This window comes from Oryzias latipes, chromosome 2 (genome assembly GCF_053564925.1).
Source record: "Oryzias latipes strain Hd-rR chromosome 2, Olatipes_Hd-rR_3.1".
Classification (NCBI taxonomy): domain Eukaryota; kingdom Metazoa; phylum Chordata; class Actinopteri; order Beloniformes; family Adrianichthyidae; genus Oryzias; species Oryzias latipes.
The window spans coordinates 17,703,710-17,729,274 of NC_136238.1; the positions used below are offsets into that span (position 1 = coordinate 17,703,710).

General features: G+C 39.4%; 1 protein-coding gene and 4 long non-coding RNA genes across 9 annotated transcripts; 3 read left to right on the plus strand and 2 right to left on the minus strand.

The window, feature by feature from the left end:
* Positions 1 to 721: 721 nt before the first annotated feature.
* LOC144984894 (uncharacterized) lies at positions 722 to 24,277 on the plus strand. The gene is made up of 3 exons (XR_013648727.1): positions 722 to 857; positions 14,481 to 14,582; positions 24,143 to 24,277. It is a non-coding gene; the product is annotated as an uncharacterized LOC144984894 (long non-coding RNA).
* LOC144984761 (uncharacterized) lies at positions 3,020 to 5,467 on the plus strand. 3 transcript variants are annotated; one of them, XR_013648600.1, is made up of 5 exons: positions 3,069 to 3,165; positions 4,301 to 4,383; positions 4,670 to 4,761; positions 5,110 to 5,221; positions 5,330 to 5,467. It is a non-coding gene; the product is annotated as an uncharacterized LOC144984761 (long non-coding RNA). The 3 variants fall into 3 exon arrangements; XR_013648606.1 differs by having other exon boundaries at positions 4,685 to 4,761; XR_013648589.1 differs by lacking the exon at positions 4,301 to 4,383 and having other exon boundaries at positions 3,020 to 3,165.
* On the plus strand, positions 9,554 to 10,776 carry LOC144984862 (uncharacterized). Its single transcript, XR_013648695.1, has 2 exons — positions 9,554 to 9,778; positions 10,410 to 10,776. It is a non-coding gene; the product is annotated as an uncharacterized LOC144984862 (long non-coding RNA).
* On the minus strand, positions 11,018 to 11,902 carry LOC144984825 (uncharacterized). Of its 2 annotated transcripts, none has more exons than XR_013648655.1 (3): positions 11,773 to 11,902; positions 11,236 to 11,347; positions 11,018 to 11,155 (listed from the first exon to the last, which is right to left on the minus strand). It is a non-coding gene; the product is annotated as an uncharacterized LOC144984825 (long non-coding RNA). The 2 variants fall into 2 exon arrangements; XR_013648661.1 differs by lacking the exon at positions 11,773 to 11,902 and adding an exon at positions 11,548 to 11,643.
* LOC110016206 (uncharacterized) lies at positions 16,286 to 23,773 on the minus strand. 2 transcript variants are annotated; one of them, XM_078933888.1, is made up of 5 exons: positions 23,744 to 23,773; positions 23,226 to 23,324; positions 21,054 to 21,111; positions 17,741 to 17,863; positions 16,286 to 16,443 (listed from the first exon to the last, which is right to left on the minus strand). In XM_078933888.1, exons 2-5 carry the CDS (start codon positions 23,304 to 23,306, stop codon positions 16,343 to 16,345), a joined length of 363 nt encoding a protein of 120 aa, XP_078790014.1. In that variant the 5' UTR covers positions 23,307 to 23,324; positions 23,744 to 23,773; the 3' UTR covers positions 16,286 to 16,342. The 2 variants fall into 2 exon arrangements, with proteins under 2 accessions (XP_078790014.1, XP_020563884.1); XM_020708225.3 differs by lacking the exon at positions 23,744 to 23,773 and having other exon boundaries at positions 23,226 to 23,436.
* Positions 24,278 to 25,565: the final 1,288 nt, after the last annotated feature.

Genomic DNA, 25,565 nt, shown 5'->3' on the forward strand with positions numbered 1-25,565 from the left:
TCAGTTAGAAATGTCTCATTAAAATGGATTAACAGAAATGTGATTTTCATTTTCACAATGCAACTGCATCAAATGACTCAAAAATAAAATTAAATGCCACTCCTTTAAAATGCTTTTTCATTTATTTATTAACATCGCTCATTTTGTGACATAATTAAAGTGAAAATGCATCGAGGGGATTGCATTTTTGTTTTCAAAAAAAGCAAAATTCATTGCCAGTAAGCATTTTAAGGGGCGATGACGTCAGTGGTCACTCGGTTTGGCTACATGCTCCGCGCGAGCCAAGCATGTCTGATCAGTGCAGCCGGAGTCTTCGTGTTTGTGTTAAGTGAAGGGAAGGGACGGGTGCTTTGTAACGTACAACGCTCCGGAGGAGGATACAGACCTCAGTCTGACCGTGTCTCCTGGGAGAACAGAGTCTGAGCAGAGGAGTAGCTTTGAGGCGGCTTTTGAAAATTCATGGTCTGAAAGAAAATGATGATGAGAACATCAGAGAACATGTTGTTGGAATTTTGTCCAAAATTGCACCACAATGGGCAGACGTGATGGATACGACGGTGGACACTGTTCATCGACTGGGGAGGGGGGAGGAAGGAAGACATCCCCAGGGGATTCTGCAGTTCATCACGAGGCACCATAGAGATGCTTTATGGAAGATCACTAAAAACTGCCAGACCTGGAACGACCCGGGGATCCGTTTCAAGGAGGACTTAAGTAAAGCAGACCAAGAAGCTCGAGCAGCTGTCTGGCAAAAGATGGAGCAAGCCCAAGCAGAAGGGAAGAACGTCTACAACAGGGGCCATGTGGGATACATCAACGGGACTAGGGTCACTGTGGAGTGAAATATTTACAAGGAGGTAAATTACTTATTTTGTGTTATTGAGTTCATGGCGTTTTATAGAATTTTTTTTTAACTTTAGTCGTTCCAAGGTTTAACATTTAAGTCACCTTGTTTACATAATAGAGCAAATCTAAATTAAGTATTTATCTTTATTTACAAATTTCTTTTTAAGATGTGTAAGGTTTTAATCAATATGTTTGTATAATTTATGTCATAACAATTGAAACACTTAGTTTAAAAGGGGCCCAAGTCCAAGAGGTTTGCTTTTCCAGGAAATGATTTTAATTGCATAGCTTAAAGGGAGGCTACACCAAATGATTAATACTTTACCCAAATTTACCACCAGTTCATAGCTTACAAATGCTATAATGTGAAGCACTTCACGTTTATAATTTCAGAGGACCAGCAAACTAAAGTCTCTGGACTTGGGCCCTTCTTGAATTAAACAGGGGCGCTGCCATATTGGATAACTATTGCTGCCATCTATGGGATAAAGCTAAACCCATGCAAGAGAGGCCCAAGTCTATGGAGTGATATTTCTGTCACCACGTTGCACACAAAATTTTCTAAGTCGCACACAAAACTTTCTAAGTTGCACAAAAAACTTTCTAAGTTACAGGTGAATATATTAAATATTTGCTTTTAAATAATTTATTATTCTGCTTCGTTATTTTTTTTTTGCTTTGATATTTTATTTTTGCTTTCAAAAATTTTTTTTTTGCTTTCAAAAACTTTTTTTTTGCTTTCAAAAACGTTTTTTGCGTTTGCAAAACACATGTTTTTGCGTGCGTTGTGTCAAATCTCGCTTTTGTCCTATCTTTGATTTTGCTGACTACTTTGAGTGCGACTTTGACATGACAAAGCTGCCATCAAACAGTCTGCTGATTGGTCCAGATTCTAACCAATAAAATTGCCATATGAATCTAACATGGTGTCTGCTCCCGAGGCTCAGAGGCTAAACCAGCTCTTTTCACCCTCATTTTTTTCTTTTTGGATGAAGACGTTTTAATTTTTTTTTAAATAATTTCTACTTTTTTTTTTTAGCATTAATTCATTTTTATTAAGTCAGATTTTTTGAATTTATGGCTGAGGATCTCCTGAAATTGTAAAGTTTATCTGCTGACATTAAATCAACAGGCCTGTGTGTGATCTGTTAGTCCTGTAGAGCAAATTATTAGTGTAAAGTGATTTACTTTATTTGATGATCTGTTTGTTAAAACAAAACAATAAAAGATTTACAGCACATATTATTTTATGCTGCACAAGTGTTTGGGATTAGATCAACAGCAATAATGAGCAAAATATTGATGGCTCACCACAGTAGACTAAATGTATTTAGCAGAAGCATTTTTAACTTTTATTATCATTTTCACAGTGTCTCATGTTTTAGAACTTGACAGCGTTTGTCCAAAGTTTAAAAATTGTTAGTCATAAAAAATGCTATTTTCTCTTAATATTTCAACAATTATTGATTAAAATAAAACAATAGTTCAGATACAAATCTTAAAAAGTTTAACTTCTTCCGGCTGGACGGAGTCGGAGCTCGGACGTTTTGTTCTGCTGCAGACGTTTTAAACACGTTGGACACACACAGACATGAATAAATACAAAACTCTGTTTGATTTTAACTGCTTTGCTGCTCCTTGTGGGTTTTACTCTGAGTCCAAAGTCCATGTCTGCCTCAGAGTACTATGGAGTTAATTCAGTCTCAATAATCAGAAATGCACACAACCTGTTTTACAAATGCACACGCTCCGATTCACAAATGTCATTTTATGCAAACGTGAAAAATAAATTCGGAAATACACACCCTGTGTTTCACAAACACACAGATTGTGTTTCACACATGCACACTAAATGTTTTACAAATGCACAATAAGTGTTTCTCACAAATGTGCACACTGTGTTTCACAAAAAACATTTTAGAAAATTCACAATAAATGTATCAGAAATACACAGTAGGTGCTTCACAAACATGATTTTTAGGTACACATGTGATGTGAACTCACAGATCATTCGAATTGCAGAATGTGCATTCAAAATCCCGTTCTCGTTTGTGAATCTCCCCGTGTGTGAGAGATTTTTCTACGGTGAATATTGAGACTCATCTGACGGAGCAGGTCAACTAATGTCACCATTGGCTAGTGAATCTGTCAATCAAACCCATCGGCAAAGCAGGCGGGTTCGCTTTTAGTCAATCGAATGGCCCCTTACACTCCTCACTTTCAAAGTGACGAGGGAGGGAGCTGTTCAGCACAGCAGTTGAAAGGACGAGGGCGGCAAACATGGCGGAGAGGTCTTCCGAAAGGGATCAGTCTCAGCCCGTAAGTAATGCACTTATTTGATCATTCCCTCGTTGTACGTCCTGTAATGTTATTGAATACTAAGTTGAAGCGTTCTCCTTAGCCAAGTGACATGTGTGAATGTTTTATGAACATTTCAGCCGAGTCGTTTGCAGAGTACCCCCACCGCAAATTAGCTTAGCTTTGCTTAGCTTAGCCTGTGCGGTCAAATTTTTTTTTTATGGTTTTAATGCGGGGGAGGACTTATGATGGTTTTGTCAAGTTTAATACTTGGCATACCAGCTCTTCACACAACACGAGTAACAACAACCAACCAGGGGCCTCGAAACTAGCCGGCTTTCGACTCAAGTTGTGTTTGCCTGTGTGAGTGAACTTCAAGCCGGTGACGGTTCAAGCTAGCGTCTGTAGCCAATGATCTGTAGGTTCTTAACATGATTCAGATAGAACTAAGGGGAAAACATGCCGGATTTACAGCAGCAAAGAAAGTTTAATAAAAAGTGTTGATTTGGAGACGGCGATTTGTTTAAACACTGATGCTATGCTAACTAGCTAGTTAGCTGTTCCGTGTGCTGCCTTTATGTAAACGCGATCCGGGTTAAAGTAAGACACAGTCTTTTCACAACCCAGACTTTCAGACGGGGTGGATATGTGCAACAAAGTTAATTCATATGACATTCATGAAAACGGTATTTTTTAAATATAACAGACGTGAATCCACTGTTGAATGAAAGAAGCCTCATTAAGTTTCTAACATTAAAACCCGTATTGTGCTGACCAGCCCTGTGAGATTGTGTCAGAGTGACAGCCACTAAAATCCCCGTATCTTTACTTCCAATGACGTAATGACAAGAATCCCAAACATTATGTTTTTAGGCTGTTTTGTAGTCGATAAGTAGTCACAGAAAGGGTGGATGGGAGAAATCAGCTGTCAACAGTGATTAGAGTAGAAGTTACTGTAAATATTACACTCAGGCTTCCTGTGATCAGTGTCTTGTCTCTGATTTTTTTTAAAGGTGTCCTTTACTACAAGCTCAAGTTATCATAACAAGAGTGTTTTAAAAAAAATCCCCTTTCAAATATTTGAAAATTATGTAATTTAATCTCAGACAGCTAAATGATCTAATCCATGTTTGTCGTGTTTTTATTTATTCTCTAGGAATTTCTGAAGCGTGACAGCGTGACAATCTTTTGTTCCTCGTGCCATCAGGCAATACAACTCTCTGGCAGGGCATCTTACAAGTAATTTCTTTTAATTTTACCCACTGATTTTCCAATTATTTACCTTTTTTTATCAATCTTTTTATTTTGTGATATTTCTATTTGTAATGCATGTGTGTTTATGTGTTTTTTTAAGATGGCCATTTTTAAAAAACTTCCTCAGGGATTATTAAATACCCTTCTATTCTATTCTATTTCATATTTTATCATCCTATTGTATTACTGTTTTACCTGTCAATTGGGAATTTAGCATTTTTGCCCCTGTAAATATCTGTCAGTTGAAAGTATTTGTACTTGTATTCCATAGATCCTGTACCTGAAGATGGCAGACAACAACTGTGCAGACACCCACTTGGCCTTCTTCAGTGACGCTGTGAACGTTTATGGCTTTCCTCTGAGGTATTCATGTTATTCATAAAGAAATATTTTATTCACATATCAGGCAGTATAAGTACTTGGTTATTTTAAAAAAAATAAAAAAAATTTTTTTTAGACTCCTCTCTAAAAAACAAAGGAAACTCTAAAACTCTTTCCCCTCATTAATAACATTTTACCCCCCTCAACAGTCTCTCTCGCCTCAATTTTTTCCCCAGTGATACATGTAACCCACTCCTGCAATTTATTTAACCTAGAAATTCTACTTGTTGGCAACGTACATAAGAACATTATATTTTAAACTGATGTGTACCGTATTGGCGATGCATTTGTAATTATGTGTTTGAGACATGATTTTCATGTTATTGTCAGGGTGAGAGGAGATCACGGAGGAGAACATGTGGGCATAGCCGAGTTAATGCTCACAGTACGTAGAACTGACACAAACAGCTTCATTGCAGGAAAAGTGTACACACAATCAACGGTGAGTTGAACCTAGTTTTAGAAGCTTTAATGTATACATAAAAGTGAATGATGTATTAAAAATAAATCTGACAATATAATATTTCTTTTTGCTTTTTTCCAAATACAGGATTGAGCCCCTCTGGTGTGACGTCTTCATGAGTGTTACTGGTTTATATTACAACATCCTGCACTCTCCTGAGGACCAAGACTTGCTCAATATCAGTAACATCACGTATTCTGCTGCCATTACATTTTGCTACCACGCATTCAGGCCAGTTTGGATGTCTTTAGTGACGCGTGGGACAGCCATCCAATCAGGACGGAGCAAAGCATGACACCAAATCAGCTGTGGCAGTTGGGCTTGACCCAGAACCCTGTTTCTGATCCCCGGGTAAGTGCTTTATTTAATCTCACTGTACTGGACAACTGATTTGTGTGCAGTTTGACTAAAGTGGAAAGTATCAAGAACAGTATAATGAAATCACAATGACTACAGTGAATTTTCATCGAAAATGAATTAAAAGGAATATTGTTGTGTGGTGCAAACAATTTCCCTAAATTGTTTGTTTGTAAGAAGAATAGCACATCTGCAAGTTTAAAATGCATCACAATGCATGGCATTATGAGCTATCAGATGTACTAATGTCACTACTTTGTTAAGGTTCACTTATTTGCAAATTATAAACAGTTATGGAGATATGAGGTCTGCCTGCCAGCAACAATATAAGTTATTATTAGTCGGTTACTGTGCCTACATAATCTAAAACACACAAAAAACAGCGCTGTTCATAAAAAGTTTTTTTTCAAATCAATACTGCTGTATTGTTCAAGGGACTTCATTGTATGTAAGGATGTTATGAAAATTAGTTCCAGTTTTTTTTTTTTTTTTTTGCCATACTTTATTCATTTCAATCATGTTTGAAAATCTTTGGTGTTGGACCGGACGGAAAAGGAAAGAGGGGAAAAAGAGAGAGGGACGTTAGAGAGAGGGGGGGTAGGAGGGTGATAATAGGAGGGGAAGGGGGGTAAGACCATGAAGCAGCATAGAGCAGACAGGTTTACTGGTTGTTTATCATTACGGTACGGTTCAAATGTAGTACAAAAAGGGCGGGGCCTGTTCACACACACTCAAATATTATCAACACACCTGCTAGCTGCAAAAATGTCCACATGTCAACATGTACACAAAACAGATAGTGTTCAGGAACGCATACCTATGCCTTAAAACCAACTAGTGTGAAATCTTTCATTCATTCAATCATGCAAACTATTAGTACAAAGGTGAGCTAACACCTGTGCTCAAGTGAGTGTTTATGTTCTTCTAAAATGGATGGTGGAATGTGAAAAGAAGGAGGAGGAGCGCCCAGCCACCCCCACACCCAGACCCCCGCCGCAGCAGCAGCGGCAGCCGGAATTCCCCCAACGCCACACGGGAACAGGCAGGGAACAACCGCCCCCCGGGCGACCAAGACCGCCACCCAGGCCAGGGCCAGCAGGACCGCCGCGAGGCCCCCAGAGCCAGAGAGCAGGGAGGCGCGGAGGGAAAGAGAGCGCCGCCCCAGCCCAGCCAGGAAAGCAGCCCCCCCGCCGCGCCGGAAGAGCCCAACGCAGGGCCCCACCGGAGAGGGACGCCCACAGCCCCAGACGAGCACCCCACCACCACCCAGGAGTTCCGGGCATCCCCCCGCCCCGACCCCAGGTACGAGCCAGGACCCCCCAAGGGAGACCCGCTCCGCACCCCAGGCAGCCACCCACCCGGCCCACGGTTGGTCCAGGTAGGAGCAAGGCAGGGGCCCGCCGCCCCCGCCCAGGAGGGGGGAACCCCGGGGAAAAAAGGGTGGCCCACAAGGGGTGTTATAAATATGGCCCGACCAGGCTCGGCCATGTTGGAAGTTTGGTGGGGCCCAGCGCCCAGGGGCAAGGACGAGGACCCACCCCCCAGGGACACGAACACCCCCGGCTCAGGTGTAATATGAACCCCCCCACCGTGCAGAGAGAGCACCGCCGGGCCCAGGGAGCCGGCACCCAAGGGACACGGCCGCCATCGCCAAGGGGCCCACACCCCCCACCAGGGAAGGGGTAGGGGACAGATGGACCCAGGTCCCACCTTCCTTGTAAAATGTGTGTGCGTGTATGGGTGTTTGAGAGGGTGTTTGTGTGCATGTGTGTGTGTTTATGTTTGAGTGTATATATTGAAGGGGGAGGGGTGTGTGTACTAAGGGGGGTGCAGTTAAAATTGGCGAGTAGGGCACTAAGGGGACATCTCCTGATTACTCACAGTGATGTCCCCTCACCCTCCACACCAAGGGGCCCTAAATGTCTAAGGTGCGGTTAAAATTGGCGGGTAGGGTGCCAGGATCTGCTGCTTGCTTGCAGTGATGTCCAAGCACCCCCCCTACCAAGGACCCTACATGTCTAAGGTGCAAATAAAACCGAATGAGGGGGGGCCCACTCCATACGGCAACCATAGGAGGGGGGCCACTGCCAAGTAGCCCCCCCCCCCAAGGCGCATCGCAGGCTAGGCCCCCCACCCCCTCACCCTAATATGAGGTTATATGAGGAAGGGGGTAAGTTGGGGACAGCTGGTAGACTGTCCCCTGGTGGTCAAACAGCCGTCCCCCAGCCCCCCCCCAGCAAAGTGGCCAGGGCCACCCAGCCCAGGGGCCCCACCAAAAAAAAAAATTAGTTCCAGTTTAAATAAAATTCAAATAAGTAGAGATCCCACATCTGCTTAAATTTTGATGTTTTAATCTGTCCATGTTTTCACTAAATTTTACTCTGCAATAAAGGGTGAATGTTTGCACTTTGTTGTTCTGTGACCATCTTTGGTTGTGTAGTATTTAACCAGTTATAAAACCCATAGAGATGCGGATCTTTTCTGCAAAGGTGACCTGGCCAAGAGGTTAGAAGCAGAAATATGGTTACAATATAAAATCAATGACATTTGAGTTATTAAAAAAGTAAAATTAAGGTCCAGCAAAGTGACTTCGGGCTGAGCAGGGGAGGTGTATTGGGTATATGTGATTGACAGTGAGATGAACTTGAGGTAATGTAGTCCCACTGCGTGGTACGGAGCAAAGTGATGCCAGTTTCTCCACAAAACCTTCTGTGGAAGTTGCAGATTTTTCTCCTCCACCTTCTGATGATCAAAACCGTGTCTGAGTGTTGAAATGACGCTAGCATGAAAGCTACGAGAAGGATAACGTACAAACAATCCCGAGTGAAACGTTCATTTTAAATCTCATGACCAGTACAGAGTTCGATGGATTCAATGTCAACTGCATTCAACCACTGTTGCCTTGCTTCCAGGTCCACTGAAAAGTTGCGCAAGCCAGTAATTTTTGACAACCGAAGGCAATAAACCGACAAGCCATGCTAAGGCTAACACGCTAACAACCGACTGGTACAGAATCAAATATGGGCGGGGCTTTTGCCACCTGCAGAAAGCGTAGAGAAAGTGTAAGGGGCCATTCGATTGGCTAAAAGCGAACCCGCCTGCTTTGCCGATGGGTTTGATTGACAGATTCACTAGCCAATGGTGACATTAGTTGACCAGCTCCGTCAGAAGAGTCTCAATATTCACCGTAGAAAAATCTCTCACACACACGGGGAGATTCACAAACGAGAACGGGATTTTGAATGCACATTCTGCAATTCGTATGATCTGTACGGTGGCCCTGAAGTGCAAACCATTCAACAAATCACTCGATACAAAAACATTTTTTAAGATCACAGCAACAATTTAAAAAGCGTATTACATTTTAGAAAACAAAACAAAATTTCAGAAACCAAAACATAAAAAAGAAAAAAGAAAAAAAAGAAAAAAAGATTTCAGAAAACAAAATTAATTTCCAGGAAAAAAAAGAAATTTTACAAAATGAAAACATTTCAGAAAAAAAATTAATTTCCAGAAAACAAAATGAAATAAAAAAAATGAAAACATTTCAGAAAAACAAAATGAAATATTAAAAAATGAAAAACATTTCAGAAAAAAAATGAAATATTAAAAAATGAAAAACATTTCAGAAAACAGAATGAATTTCCAGAAAACAAAACGAAATCTTCAAAAATGAAAAACATTTCCAAACCGGAAGAAGCAGGTACTATGGGACAACGCTGATTGGATGATGATGTTTGTCAATCATTTGAACTGAAAAGTATTTTAAATGAAGCGACGACGGATTTTATCGTCCAAACAACAATGTACCATGATAATTCCCGTATTTCCCATTTACATATTAAATCAAAAATGCAGCAAACAGATAATGAAGGTTTAAAATATTTTTTTAATATTTCGTCTGAAGCAGAACGGTCACCCGGAAGTAGTTTGTGTGGATGACGTCCGTTCTGCAGGTAAACAAAGAAAGGGACGGTAAAACGTTAACATAAACTTTAATCTTTGAATATTTAGCGGATGTGATGACAGAACGCACCCAGAAATATCAACACCAACCAGGTTTACAAATGTTTCAAAATGTCGTGAGAGGATAAATTCTGTCTAAAGCAGCAGCTGCGAAGAAACGGGTGTTAAAGACGGCGCACATCAGGAAATGCAGTCCCGCCATCCACTGATAAGGTATGGAAGCACATTTGTTTGATCTAATAAATGTAGCGTTAAACGTGATTTCTAGGTGGGTGTTTACAGACAGATCCAAGATCCTTCAGTCATACGTTAATGACAGGTTACCTCATCAGCTGGAGAGGGGGGGGGGGGGTCACGTGGGCAGGATTCTCAGACAGGTGTACCAGCAGCATAAATCAGCAAAGCTGTCAGGTAAACTGCAGCAGTTTGTGTCTCAGAATAACATTTATGAATGCTTCTTATTCATACTATTAAGATCTGTGACTTTAGAGTGTGTCAGTGCACAGAAACATGACAGTAAATGACTGGATGTGCACATCATCAGACACGTCCAGGTGTGTAACTAAAGGTGGCAAAGTCTGTAGTGTAAAATAAATCTTTAAAAAAAACGTTTTAGTCTTTCAGGCAGAGGAGGAATACCAAATTGTTTTAGACTGTATTTTTTATAAGACTGAAATAATGTATTTTATTCTGAGTTTGGTGTTTTGACCCCTCCCTAATGAATTTCTGGTTTAACCCATTTTCTCCTCATTTTGATGAACTCAACTTTTTCCTGAATGAAAGATGAACGGCAGCTGATGTTTTTCTGTCAGGGATTTTTAATTTATTAATTTATTTCTGTCAGGGATTTCAATGGAGCTGGAGTCCAGTGCAGAGGAAGCTGCAAGCATGTACGAGCAGGAACTGGGGTCCCTTACCTGTGCATCTTCCTCTGGATGTGATGCTGAGCAGCAATGTGGACAAAACTTCCCTGACATGACTCTTTTTGATATAGTTGTTAAGCACAAACAGACTTTTCCCAGATGCATTTTTTCCTCTAATAAATGTGACTGACAGGTACGCTGAGTAAATGCTGAATGTAAGCGCAACATTTGATTGACTGCATGAAGAAGCCCATAAAGGAAAATCCACAACCGTTTCTTTGTTTCTGTTACTGAATAACGTATTCATGTTAAGTTTTCAATAAATATACTGCATTGCTATGAAACAAATTTGTTTATTTTCATATCCATTATTACAATCCTCACATTAGCATTCAGTTTTTTCATTGACAAAAAAACATTTCTAAACAACAGCTTTGAAAATCAAACATCATCTTTGTTAATAAAGCTTTAAAACCTAAAATGGTAAACATGGAAAAACTCCTAAATGAAGCAAGCCTAATATGAACATTTTAAACTGGAGTTTTGCTTAAAGGAACATTAAGTTGTTTGGAGTTGTACAAGTGTTTGATGCGATTCCTCAGATGTGATTTCCAGATCGTCAGCCCGACGCTAAAGCCAGGAATTGTGCTTCGTTTTTCACTCCCCACTGCATCATTTACAACTAATCAGGCTTATGCAGCAGGTTAAAGACGTTTTTTTAAAGGACCTGCAATTTAAAAAAAAAATTAGATATTAAGGTTAAATAATATTTATTGATTACATTTCACATAAATCATGGTGACTTGCCTGTACACTGCACAATGATATGAATGACTTTAGTCTTCTTGAATTCCCATGTAGAGCTGCCATCTGTTCTGCAGCACAAACCTTTCTGGAACTTCGCTTTGAGAAACTTCACCTGCAGAAATATCACATGTTAATTCAATTAAGTATTTTATAAACTTTAAAGTTCATTTTTAAGTTTCAGTATATGTGTATATGCATGGTTCTAAAATATACAATGCACTTAAATATTATTTCCCATAAGAACTTGTTTACTGATTTCAGTCTTAAAGTCGATTTTTAGCAACACTGATGCCATATAATTACTGTAATTACTGTATAAATCACAGAATCAGGCTGGCTCGGAGCTTTTTCTCTCATGTTGTCACCGAAAACGGGAACGGCTATCATGTGAAGACGGTTCGTCTCCATTGGGTTCTTTTTGCGCATGCGCAAGATAAAAAGAAATTATCTTTTCAAAGCAGCACTTTAACATCCTAAAATTAACATCCTTAGAGACATGTGACTGACAAAAGAAAAGATCACAGAATTGATTCTTACCTAAAGATGATTGACAGCGTGAACCTCGCAGCCGTAGACATTAGCGCACAGCGTTCAAAGTAAAAGTGCTCACAAACTACTTCCGGGTGACCGTGTGTCAGGCGAAATGTTAAAAAAATAATTTTAAAGTTCATTAACAGTTTGCTGCATTTTTTATTTGATATATAAATGGGAAATACGTGGATTATTATAGTACATTGTTGTTTGGACGATAAAATCCGTCATCGCTTCATTTAAAATACTTTTCAGTTCAAATGATTGACAAACATCATCATCCAATCAGCGTTGTCCCATAGTACCTGCCTCTTCCGGTTTGGAAATGTTTTTCATTTTTGAAGATTTCGTTTTGTTTTCTGGAAATTCATTCTGTGTTCTGAAATGTTTTTCATTTTTTAATATTTCATTTTTTTTCTGAAATGTTTTTCATTTTTTAATATTTCATTTTTTTTCTGGAATTTTTTTTTCTGAAATGTTTTTCATTTTTTAATATTTCATTTTTTTTCTGGATTTTTGTTTTCTGAAATGTTTTCATTTTTTAATATTTCTTCTTTTTCCTGGAAATTAATTTTGTTTTCTGAAATGTTTTTTTTTTTTGTCATTTTTGTTTTTCAAGTTTTGGTTTCTGAAATTTTGTTTTGTTTTCTAAAATGTAATGCTGCTTTTTAAATTATTATTTTTTTTTTAAATTGTTGTTGTGATCTTAAAAATGTTTTTGTATCGAGTGATTTGTTGAATGCTTTGCACTTCAGGGCCACCGTAGATCTGTGAGTTCACATCACATGTGTACCCAAAAAGTCATGTTTGTGAAGCACCTACTGTGTATTTCTGATACATTTATTGTGAATTTCTAAAATGTTTTTGTGAAACACAGTGTGCACATTTGTGCGAAACACTTATTGTGCATTTGTAAAACATTTAGTGTGCATGTGTGAAACACAATCTGTGTGTTTGTGAAACACAGGGTGTGTATTTCCGAATTTATTTTTCACGTTTGCATAAAATGACATTTGTGAATCGGAGCGTGTGCATTCGTAAAACAGGTTGTGTGCATTTCTGATTATTGAGACTGAATTAACTCCATAGAGTACCGGCAGTATGACACAGAGACACTTGATTGGTTAGAATCTGGACCAATCAGCAGCTGTTTAATGGCAGCTTGATCATGTCAAACTGAAACTTAACTCAGCAAAATCAAAGATAGGAAAAAAGTGCGATGACACACAACGCATGCGAATTTCTTTTTGGCGATGCCAGTGGCAGTCATATCACGGTAAATCGCGCTCAAAGTAGTTAGAAAATCAAAATTAGGACAAAAGCGAGATTTGACACAAGGCACTCAAAAACATGTGTTTTGCAAACGCAAAAGACGTTTTTGAAAGCAAAATAAAAAAAATTTAAGCAAAAAAAAAATATCAAAGCAGAATAATAAATTATTTAAAGGCAAATATTTAATATTTTCCCCTGCAACTTAGAAAGTTTTGTGCGCAATGTGGTGGCAGAAATATCACTCCATACAAGTCCAGGAATTTGGCCCCTCTGGCACTTAATGCATTTTAAATGCCGTGCATAGTCAATACATTACAGCGGACTTGGGACTTTTTTGCACATAATCAGATAGCTTATCCCTTGAAGACCATAGCACATATAATATCTCTATTTTGAAAAATTGTGGACTTGGGGCCCCTTTTGAACAAACCCATTCAATTTATATTGATTTCCAGTTGAACATTTCAGTGAAATTCACCATCTAATGCTAAAATTCTCAGTTTTAAATTTAATGAATAGTTAGGGGCTCAGCTAACCTTAAATTTCAAACACCAGCTTCTTTCATCTTGAATTTTCTCTTTTTTTTTGCATTTGTTTTGTGTTTTATTTATGTCTTTAAGTTCTGTGTGGTCTTTTATATCACTAAATACTAGGGGTATTAGGGACTCTGTTAAAACAAAGAGATTCTGAACCTTTTGGTGACTTAAAATCAGATTATAGTCAGTGGAGCCGGCTTTGTTTTCTGAATTGTTGTTGTTCTTGTCAGTGCTGCTCAATGCAGCTTCATCAGTGATCCAGAGCTCTCTTCTACAAATTACTGAGTCAGAGTTCAGAGCTGCTCATTCTGCTTATCCCTGTTTATTTCTGCATCTCATTCAGAGGAAGAATTTCCATTTTTCTTTTTTTTCAACTCTTTGTTTTATTTCCGTCTATTTCAGTCGTTTTTACTTGATCTTCTTCCTTTATTACTGAATTGTAGAAACAGGAAGTTTTTTTCTTTCTTTGTCAAAGTGACTGACTGGAAATGTTGCTCCAGTATGGAGTGTTTTCTGCCTCTCCATGCCTTTGTCTCGTGGAGTGAGAGCAGAGGTGTAGCAGCTGATGGCAGATTCATCTGCCTCCCACCACTGTCTGACTGCAATTACCTGAACCGGAGAGGAGACAGAAGACAAGAGCCAATCAGTGGTGGAGCAGCTGATCTGTTGGTGAAGGAGGATCAGAGCTGATGATGTGTCTTTCCTCTGCAGATTAAGACAGAATATGTGTGTGAGATGTGAATGCAGTGAACCCAGCTGCATGGATCAGTGTAAGGACACAATCCCTCTTAAAGCACACTGTGTGGGGAAGATGAGAGCCAGAGCAAAACTCAGTTGTGAGTTTGTCCATGTCTCTTCTCCATGTCAGAGCTCAGCACTCACATCAGTAACCTTTATGTTTCACAGGAACCAACCTGGACCTGGATCTGAACCCAGCTGGGTGTCCTTTTATTCGAAGGCAACAGTTTAGGAGTGAAACTGTAAATGTTTATCAGAGTTAAAGACAAGGTAAGGTTAGTTGTAAAGAACATTCTGTTTACAAAGAAAATTCCAAATGCTTTTACACAAAAAATAAAAGAAACATTTGAAAAGAATATTCAAAACGTGATCATTAAATACAAATTTTGAGAAAGTTGAAAAAATTGAATTTAGTCCTGTAATAAATTAGGCTTAAAGTAACGGTGAATATGTAAATCTTTGAGTAAAACTAATCAAATGCAGTATAGAACAATTGGATCATCCTGGAAATCTCCAAGGCTAAGGGTGTGGTGGGAGTGAAGCTCGTTTCTTCAGAGTCTGTGATGGAGAGTAGGATTTAGGGGATGGGCACAATTGGGTGTTTTTGATAGTGATACTTTTGGTAAAATTAGCTGTGTTAATATAATTTGGGTGTCAATGTGGCTGTTTTTAGTTTCTTTTAAAAATATATTTCAACCAATCACCTGAAATAAGTGAACCGGAGCCGGTTTAGCTCGTGCTGGTTTGCGGCGCCTTCCGTTCGTGAAACCAGGGTTCGACTCCGGGCTGCTCCCTGTTCCCTTCTCTACCTCTGCCGGTTCCAAGCCCAGTTTGAGAAGGTTGCGTCAGGAAGGGCATCCGGCGTAAAACATTGCCAAATCTACCATGCGACTCGTTCGCTGTGGCGACCCCTGATGGGAGAAGCCGAAAGTGGAAGAAGACCTGAAATAAGTGAACCACGTGTGCTATCCCCGAGTCACATGACAGGATTTTACCAATGGAGACTCAGTGTGTGGTGGGATTGTTGTTGAATGCAGCGTGCATTTTAGTCATTTGCCAGCCAGCTAGTTACAAGAAACAGAAAGTGGTAGACTTAGAGCAAAACTGTATAAGTGGGCAAAATATAAGCAAAGTTTCATAAAAGAATAGGAAAGCAACAGTGACCTTCAGTCATGGACAGCACCATCAAGTAACAACTATAGTCAGGTTCATATTTCCTTGATCAACATAGGAGCTCACAGTCAGTGAGACTGAGCCCCCCCCCCCCCACTTCTAAAAAGCTCACTCCTTACCGGAATGGTTGTCATAGAAACATTGATTCAGACTGACTTAGACAACTCACTGCTGACAGACGTCGTCTGTCTCCAACATGCCAGTGTCCGCATCAAATATAAAGGTCACTAAATTGATTTTATTTGGTTGAAGCTTGAAGAAAGCAGTTTTCTATGAGTGACATCAAACTCGCTCAGTCCATTTCTCATATACAGTCAATGCAGCAGCCCATTACAGAGCTACCAGGACTTCCTGTTTATAAGCTCGTATCAGAGTCGTGTGGACGGACCCCAGTAGCAGTAAAATGATGTTTATAAATTGTAAAATAAAACAACTAAGGAGTCTGAGAGAACAGTTTTCTGCTTTATTTGTCATCTTTCCTTAAATAAGAAAAGAACATGCAAACAAAAATCAAAGTAAGCCGTTAGTTATTAACTCTAATAATAAAGAACATTTAATTGTGATCCATTTTACTTATTTTTTACATTTACATTTTTTAAAGTTAATCAATTAGGCAGCATTGAGAGTACATTGAGAAATGTATGTAATCCATTGACACCAGTGAAGATCACATAGACGAAAATCCAAAGGAACCCAGTGGTTACTTTGTGAACTGCAACCATTCCTGCCTGTTCATCGAATTTGACTTAACCAAAATAAAAGACCCAATTTATCTGCAAAAAACTGAATTTCTTCAGAGGAATCAAAGCGGTGTGAAGCTGAAAGATCCGAACTGTCTTCAGGCTCTGATGAAAGTCTCAGTTACAGAGGTCAGAGCTGCAGCATGAAGCCAGAATTCCAGGAGTGGAGATGTATCCCTGACACACCGCCATGTTCATGCACTGACGAAACGAACAGTCTGGAAAAAAAGTAAGAAGGCATTAAAACATAGACCAAAGTTCCTCCTGTGTGTGAAACTTAAAATAAAAAGAAAAGGTTAGAGCTATGAACAGTGTCGCATGGCCTGCAAGCGCTACCCACCCTTGCCTCTACATGCCATCACTGCCTTTGCTGCCTTCCTCCAAGGTGGCCGCCAAGGTGTAGGTCATGTGGCCATCATGAATAATTTTAAGTTTGTTTGGATACCCGCAACACATATGCATTGGTTTCGTTGGTGAAATCTGAACATTTTCTTTCTAAAGCCCATTGGAAATTTTTGCTCCATTTGTCTTTTTTACGGTTTTGTCCACTATGATGTCATAATTGGGGGAAGGGCGCTGTTCACTATGTCCAAAATTTAACCTAGAACAAGGAGTGTTTAAAATTTGGTGGGTTTTCGAGCATATGGCAAAGGTCAAATTCTCACTTAAAGAAAAAATTCAATGTAAATTTAGAGTCAGTAGTTTATTTTGCAACGTTTTTTGTTTTGTTTCCCACGACCACATTCCTAAACCTTGTGATATCATCATTTTTTCCACAGGAGTTCAATGATGTTAGCGAAGGTAGGAGCCAATTGATTAAAATCCCTAGAATGAGTTGTTATTTGTAGCAGGTACTAAATGTGCTTTTTTTTTTTTTATTCAACATGGTGGCCTCTATTCAAGGTCAAAGGTGAATAGAATTTCTCGTGGTGGTTATTGACTTTGCTGGCGGCATGTCTGAGATATTTTGTGAAAATCGCACATGGACAAAAGTGTGCTGTTCAAAATGCTCAAGATGCTCAAAATTCATTTTCTGTGGGTACTAGATGTGTGCAAATTTTGGTGAGTTTCTGTGTCAGTAGCAGGGGTCACCTTTTTTTATAATGGCGCAGAAATATTTCCCATTGTGAAAATAATACGGTACTTGGAGTTAGTGACTGCTGCTGCGGGCAATGATAAAGAACTTTGAGGACCAGTAGGAAGAAAAGTTATTTAAAAAAAGTTATGTTCTTATCAGAACTTTCAAACTTCTAGACCAGGGGTCTGCAACTGAGGCTCTGGAGACTTCCTTACTGTATAAAATGTAATTTGTATTTATTATAAAAGTAACAATCATATAAATGTACAGTTGTAAAATATGTTTCTTAAGCATAAAATAAAATGTTCCAGCTCCTACAGGCTTTAATCAGTAAGAAACAGACCTTTCAATGTGAATGGTTGAAGACCCCTGCTCTAGACTAAACAGATTAGGTTTAGTTTCTGTGAGGCATCTTCCAGCCACTAAAGAAGACTCACTCAGAGCTCCTTGGAAAATGACAGCAGCACAGGCATTTTGGGTTCTGGAGCAGATCTGAGTGCTGGTGGGAGTGCACAGTCCCCCCCCAGTGGAGAAGCAGAAGTTACATTCCAGAGGCTCACCTGAAGGTAAAAAAACATGCATAAAAACAGAAAATGAATTGTGAAAAACAAGCAAAGCAACAGATCAGGACTAATGGAAACGAGGAACAGCTGCCTCATAGTTTCTTTTTTTTTCTCCTTACAACGGTTCTGCTGCAGTGCAGGGTTAGTGGCATCTGGCACAGGGTGTCTTGAAGTTGTGCAAGGTAAATGATATCTCAAGATTATCAAGGCATTCTGGATAGAAATGTGCTGCCTAGTTTCAGAAAGCTTGGTCTCAGTCACAGGTCATGGGTCTTCCAACAGGACAACGATCCAAAACATTGGACTATTCTAAAAAGGCTTTCTGTGAGCCCAGATCTGAATCCCATTGAACATCCGTGGAAGGAACTGAAACATGCCATTTGGAAAAGACATCCGTCAAACCTGAGACAACTGGAGCAGTTTGCTCATGAGGAGTGGGCCAAAATACCTGTTGTAGGTGCAGAAGGCTCTTTGACAAATACAGAAACCGTTTAATTGCAGTGGTTGCCTCAAAAAGTTGTGCAACAAAATATTAAGTTATTGGTACCATCATTTTTGTCCAGCCCTATTTCATTAGTTTTTTTTTCAAATAATATTGTTAATCAACAACTCAAAAGTAATGGCTGATTTTGATTATTTAATTTTCCAAAAATTTAATATATTGTTACTTTTGAACGTTTCAAGTCATTTCAGTGAGAATTGTGGACTTTATTTCTTTAACTGGGGGTACCAACAATTTTTTCCACCGCTGTATTACATCCAAAGGTGAAATTCTGACACCATAAGCTGAAGATATCTGTATATCAATACACTGTGTGTTAGGATCAAGGGATAAAGCAGATGGGGAGAAGTATGACAGTGTGAGCTTTGAAGCTCAAAAGACACGTAACTGTAATTGGATCTGACATTACAGAAGAAGAGAGAAGGACAAAACAAAAACATTGTATGCAGAAATGATGAGGATTTTGCTGGGTGTTGTAAATAAATGGACAAAGTGAACCTCCAACCTGACCAATGAGGGAAAATAAAACAAGCAGTTACAACCCCTGGAGCCTCATTTATAAACGTTGCGTACGCACAAAAGAAGGCGTACGCCACTCTCTACGCAATAGTTGAGATTTATAAAAAGCAAACTTGACGGGAAAATGTGCAGTCCTTCACGCAAGCTCTGACCCAGGCGTACGCACAATAACGGGTGAAATGAGAAACGGCGACACCTTCGGCAGATGGAAGAAACACGTGAAAGGGAAAATGACAATACTGCCTCTCAGAAATTACATGAAGACTTTACAAAGCAAGTCGTACAATTAACAGCCTACACGAACACCCGTTTGATTGATCAGCAGTGAAACAAATAAAAAAAAATCAAACGAAAATTACAACAGAAATTCAAATGAAAACTTATTTGCAAAAGAAAAGTGAAATATGATCTGCAATATTGGCATGTTGTGCAATTCATCCTCATAAATAATATAGTTAACAGAACTAAATAATGTACAAAACTGATATTCTCATCAATGTGTCCGTCTGGCGGAGCAGATATAGGTGCAATTAGACAGACAGATGGATAGATAGAGAGAGATGCATTAATTGTCCACTGGGGAAAGTTGTTTTCATAGTAAAACATTTCTTCATAAGCTACGGAATTATGGTATTCATGCATATGCCTTTATTTTGTTTTATTTTTGATAAAACAATGTATGGCGTATGTCTCAACCATTCAGAAGGCAACAAGAAATTACATTTGCGCTGATCAATTTCCCTTTTCCACGTCGATTATTACTGACATCTGTAGCTTGTCAGATGTAATTAAATGGATGGAAATAAAATGCCCCATCACAGTGCGTAATGACGCACAATGGCTGATCTTGCACTCTTAGAAAATGTGGCAAATGGAAGAATTCGGAGTGAACGCATCTTTAGACAGCAAGAAGACTTGCTGGCAAACGAGGACGTGTGGCTTATGAGCCGGTTCCGACTTCCTCGAGCCGTACTGTTGGCGCTTTTGGTGGTGTGTCACCCGGTGCATATGGCGCGTCGTGTTCCCCTGCGCCTCAGTCACCACTCCACTTAAGGGATTCCCCAATTATTGCCGCCAGTCTGTCATCAAGAGGGGTCAGCTCCGGTGCCGCCCCGACCATTTCTTTTTTATTTCGGCCACGGTCCGAGGTTGTGAGGCTACAGCGTTTGCGCCGTCTGCCACCTTTTGCCACTCACGTGCCTTTTTGGCATTAGTAATGCCCACACCGTGCCCTCGAAACAACACTTTTCTCCTCTTTTCCACCTCGCCAATGATAACTTCTACTTCACATTAAGTGAAGTTAAGATTTTTTTCATTTCCTCTCTGTGTTTGCCATGGTTTCGCAATCAATGAATATTCATTTGTGGGCGTTTCACGGACTATTTATGGGTAACAATGGGCGTGTCATGAAGCCGCAAAAGCTGCGCTGCATTTAGAATTGGTTGTGATTTATTAAGGGAAAGATGCGTAGGATGTGCGTGCGCACGGTTTTATAAATCCGAATATTTCTGTGCGTACGCACGTCTTATGTTTCATCCGTACGCCACTTCTGACGCAAATCCTACGCAAAGTTTTATAAATGAGGCCCCTGGTCTTTAGTGTGTGTGCATTTAAGTTTTGGCTCCTGCAGAGGTCCAGCCCCTCCACTGCTGCTGACCCTGTTTCCTGCAGAGCCGATTGAGGCTAAGTCCCACTTATAAATGGCTTTGTGGCCAACTTAACACGCCCAGTTTTATACAATTTCTCTATGTTATCTATGTATGGTTCTGCCTGAAGAGAACCATAACTTAAGTGAGGGCAAGTCCCAGATTGTTTTAAGCGGTTTAAGTGTCAGCTGGGATCAGCTTTTTGCCTGGGTGAGCCCTGAGCACCGTTGTCCTGACATGTCCTTTGCTTTTGTGTTTGTGTGCCAAGGTTTGTGCTTGTGAAGAGGTACACCAGTTGAGTTCACACTTCACTAAAAACTGCCTCATTCTAAAGCGAGGTTAATGAATGAAGTAAAAATTAGTGAAGAGGTTGAAAAAGAGACTATTTTCAGTTCAGAAAAGCGGAAAGAACAGAAGCACATACAGACAATAGCAACAAGCTCACATGGCGTCAAACTAAAACTGCTTTCAAAATCCCATGAAGCTGAAAGAAAAACAGTTCAGAACACTAAAGACTTACCTTGGTGCAAAGCTATCAGGAGAAGGATAAAGCTTGATGCAGCTCTCATGTTGTAATCCTGGAAAAACAGAATTCACCGATGAGGTAATGGAATTACAAACAGATCTTAAAGTTTTGTTTGGAATCTGCAGCTCTTTACCAGTGATGTTCAGAACTAACTGTTCTTAACCCGGTTGAACTGAATATCTTCTGGTTTCAAGAGACAGTTAAGACTTCTATTTATTGATTGGTCAGAAACGGGAACCAAGTAACTTTTCTGTTGTTATTTTTTTTCCTGAATAAGAGGAACTTACTTTTCTGATTTCACTGAGGTCATCTTTAAATTTTCCAAGAGCAGAATCACATTGAATTCATTTCTTGTTCTTCATATCTCTGGTTTTCTAATGTTTACCTTCACAGCAGCTTCTTCTAAGAAATGGAAACACTTTGTTGAAGGGTTACTCGCTTAAATGACGTAACTTTACAGGTCTGTGAAGGAGCTGTCACACAACAAAGTGTAAGAAAATACTGTAAAAAAATACTGAATAAAAACTATTAAAACAACTTGAAGAACTCCTCATTTCTCACAATGTGTTACTCTAAACTGTTTAAAGAACCAACAAAAAAGCAGATAAAGAAAATGTTGAGTTTAGTAAGACATAAAAGGTGAAGTCTAAGTCCTGGCGTGACCTTTTGGTTCACATGAACTGTCAGATAAGTCAGTGGAGATTACAACACAACAGGATTTCCAGCAGTGACTTAAAGAAGGAATTTAGACACATTTCTGCAGCAGTTACATATAAATGTGCACTTTACTGAATTTCCAAAGGACAGCCCTGACCGTTGTAATCTTCTTCTTTACATAGATTGAGAATGAAACATGTAAAAATTTAGCACCGGATTAATGTATCTATGATTTTGAGAAGAAGACTAAGACGAAAATTGCGCAATTTTTTAGAAACAGGCTCATCAGCCTTACATGTCAAATACTTTGGTGAATTGGATCATCTATAGTGCAAGAACATCAACAAAAAAATCAGATAATAAGATAATTTAGAGAAATCTCTGTGCACCAGGGATGAGGCCAAAGATCTCTATTGATCTTCAGGCTCTTGGATGACACTTGTTAATGTGATCATGTCAATGACAATGCTAAATGGCTACAGAAACATACAATTCATAAAAGCATGTTATTGTATCAGTATGAGTCCACTGATATGTTAGACTTTGTTTAATCAAATGTGAAATCTTTTTCACAAACCTTTTCTATATAGTCACCGCTGCAAGTTCAGCAAATTCAAGTTCTCATCTGGTTTTTGTAACTGCTGGTACATAAGTGTTTATTTATTAAGGCCATTGATAATGTTTTCTTTTAAAGGCAACCAGACTGAAGGTGTCAAATATATTACCTTTGGATAGAATGCTTTAATGTCATTGTAAAATGAGCAAACACAACAAAATTAAGGGTGCTCATCATGTCAAAGTACATCTGTAATCATATAATGCAGTGCAAAAAAACCTATAAATATGTGTATATATTCAAATGTTATGCATTTGGAATTATTCGTAAAAGAGCCTGCTGTTCCATGGATAATACCGGTTTTTAATTTTGTTTGTTTTGCTGCAAACACACCACATCTGTGAGACTATCCCTTTGTCCTGTTTTATCAAAAATCTTGTAATAATCATTAAACTAATGATAGTAAATGTAACCAAACAAAAATGTAAAAAAGTACTCATGACCAAACTCTAGTTTTTGTAACTGTTAAGTGCTTTGGGACTTCAAGTAAGGCAGAAAAGCAGTGATGTGTCTAACATGTTGGTTACATTCTCCCCGCTTTAGACTATGCACGTCCAAGTTGCATGGGACCTTAGCTGGGTTTTGATGATTGCACCACAGCAGCATGGTTTAAAGCTTCCGTATATGCTTTAGACACGTTATGAAACAGTGTCTGAACAACTGAAACAAGGGGATTTCCGAGCACTGAATAATTAAGTCGGCGCGGTTGTTGACGTTGCCGAGTAGAATGTCTGAGTGGCAAATCTGTGTCTGCTGAAGTACTAGGCACCTCAGCAGAGCTAGAATTGTCTTCATCCAAAAGTGACTCAGATTGGCAAACACCTTTAGCTGTCTATAAAATAAATAATCTCTTTAGAACAAATGTGTTCTTGTGTGTATCTTTATGCTGTTACCTGCTGTTGGATGAATGGTGAAATATTCAGTTCCTGACATTGTAAATCTGACTCCAGAGGAGCCAGTCCCTCACCAGCCATCAACCTCACCGCATGTCACTGTAGAAAAGCACTCAACAAGTAAACAGAAGCCATCAGTAAAGTTCTGTGACCTCATAGTCACAGAACATTGGAGGACACAGTCAAACGCCTTTTTCAAATCCACAAAACATATGGACTGGATGAGTGAACCTCTCTAACACTTCTCTCTCTAACTATGGAGAGTGTAGATCATTGTTCTAAAACCAGGACAGTACACATTCATTCCTGAATCTGAGGTAGAATAGAATATTACAGAATAGAATGCTTTTGTTGTACATTATGTATTTTACAATGTAAAAGATAATTTTTACTCCAAAATTCCACCCACATTTCAAATGGAAACAGATTCCGGCTAAGATATAAAAGTTCAGACACCAAAACAGACTGGGCTTTAAAAAGGTAGAAAGTTTTAAACTAGAGCAGGACTGCAGTCTTACCCCATTAATGTATGGACAAATTCACACCTGCAAGGGAGTCTTGAGAGAGAACAAGAAAAGAAACTGATTAAAAAAACTGGAAGAATGAGATTGCAGATGAAAATCAATCAAAGAAAAAGACAACATAAGATGGTTCTCAAATATTGCCAAAGCCAAACAGAGATGAAATAAAGTGAGAAAGAACCAAGGCCTGAGAAAAGAAAACTGAAAAAAGAGAAAAGAAGTGAAGTAAAGATCTAAGAATTGCATTGAAAGAGTCCCAGACATGGTTGTGGCTTTTTTGGAAGAATCCAAATTGCAGAATGGAGAAGTAAGACGCAACAGAAACAATGAACTCTTCCTCCATTTAAAGCTTGCAAATACATTTCAAAACCTTTTTCCCTTCTCTTCTCTTTCCAGATGCTTTTTGGAGATGAAGAACTGCTGAATTTCATAATTTCTTTCTAATCTCCAAGGTATAAGTGACTATACTTAAAGCGTCCAGCTGAAGCTGTGGTTTCCTGATGATATCCAGCAGTCCAGCCAGATGGCAGAGCTCCTGCTCGTACTGGACGATGGTTCCTTCACAGTGTCTGAAGATTTCTTCAGCAGTCGCTCACTGATAAACTCTCTCAGAGACTGAAGTGAAAACCTTGTTAATGCAGTTGCTCCAGTATTAAGCTTAAAGTCACACAAACACTGTCTTTGTCTTGGGGTTCCGAGATGGAGATGGAGCTGATCATACGCTAGTCTCGCAATCACACCCATGTTGTCTTTACATTTAGTACTTATTCACTCATTTACGACACTTTTGAGAATGCTGATAGTTCTGACATGAACGTTAAAATAGGGGGGGCGGACCGGCCAGAAGTGAGCCTGAGGTGGGGATCTGGAGAAACAAAACAAAAACAAGTTTAGAAAACTGTTAAATTATCCTGCAGCCATTCCTGTTCCTCGAGGAACAGGAATGAAGAGGAGGATTCCCGACGACTCTCCTCGGGGACAGGAAACATGAAGCGGAGCAGCTCCGGCGAAACTTCTTCTGGAACAAGAAACATAACCATGGGGGACAAAAAGTAACCATCCTCAAAGACATCCAATAAATCGACTCACTGGAGTTAAAAGCCTGGGTAAAAAGATGAGTTTTAAAAGTGTCTTAGAACTCCTGGGTGGTGGTGGGGTCCTTGTCTGTGGCGGGGGTGCTCTCCTGAGGTGGGGCCCCGCGTTGGGCCCTCCTGGAGAGACTGCTCTTCTGGTTGGGCTGCACTGTATGCCCCCCCTATGTCTCCCAGCTCTCTGGTGTGCAACCATTCTGTAGTTGGTAAGAGGCGGCAAACCGATTTGGGGTTGAACGTTAGCCCTGGTGGACAAAAAGGTCTCTGCCTATAGTTTGATCCTACACAGCAGAAACTGGAGTGTTGATTCCCACTCCCTCAGAGTCAATTTCAACACTTTTTTAGGGTTTATATAGCTCCACACTTTTTTGAGTTAAATTAACATTTTCAAAATAGTTAAATTATTTAACACCCAGTCAGAGTCACTTGTTTAACTCAATAAATATGTTAAATTAACACCGAGTCAGAGTCACTTGTTTAACTCAATATGTTAAATTAGCACAGAGTCAGAGTCACTTGTTTAACTCAATTAATGTTAAATTAACACTGAGTCAGAGTCACTTGTTTAACTCAATTAATATGTTAAATTAACAGAGTCAGAGTATCTTGTTTAACTCAATTAATGTTAAATTAACACAGAGTCAGTCTGGAGTGTTGATTCAACTCCCACAGAGTTAATTTCAACACTTTTTTAGGGTTTACATAGCTCCACACTTTTTTGAGTTAAA

Coding starts and splice junctions, on each gene's coding strand:
- LOC110016206 (XM_078933888.1), bottom strand. CDS start 23,306: ATGGCTGGTGAGGGACTGGCTCCTCTGGAGTCAGATTTACAATGTCAG. Junction 21,112..23,225: donor CACCATTCATCCAACAGCAG/GTAACAGCATAA, acceptor CTGTTTTTCCAG/GATTACAACATGAGAGCTGC. Junction 17,864..21,053: donor CCTGATAGCTTTGCACCAAG/GTAAGTCTTTAG, acceptor TTTTACCTTCAG/GTGAGCCTCTGGAATGTAAC.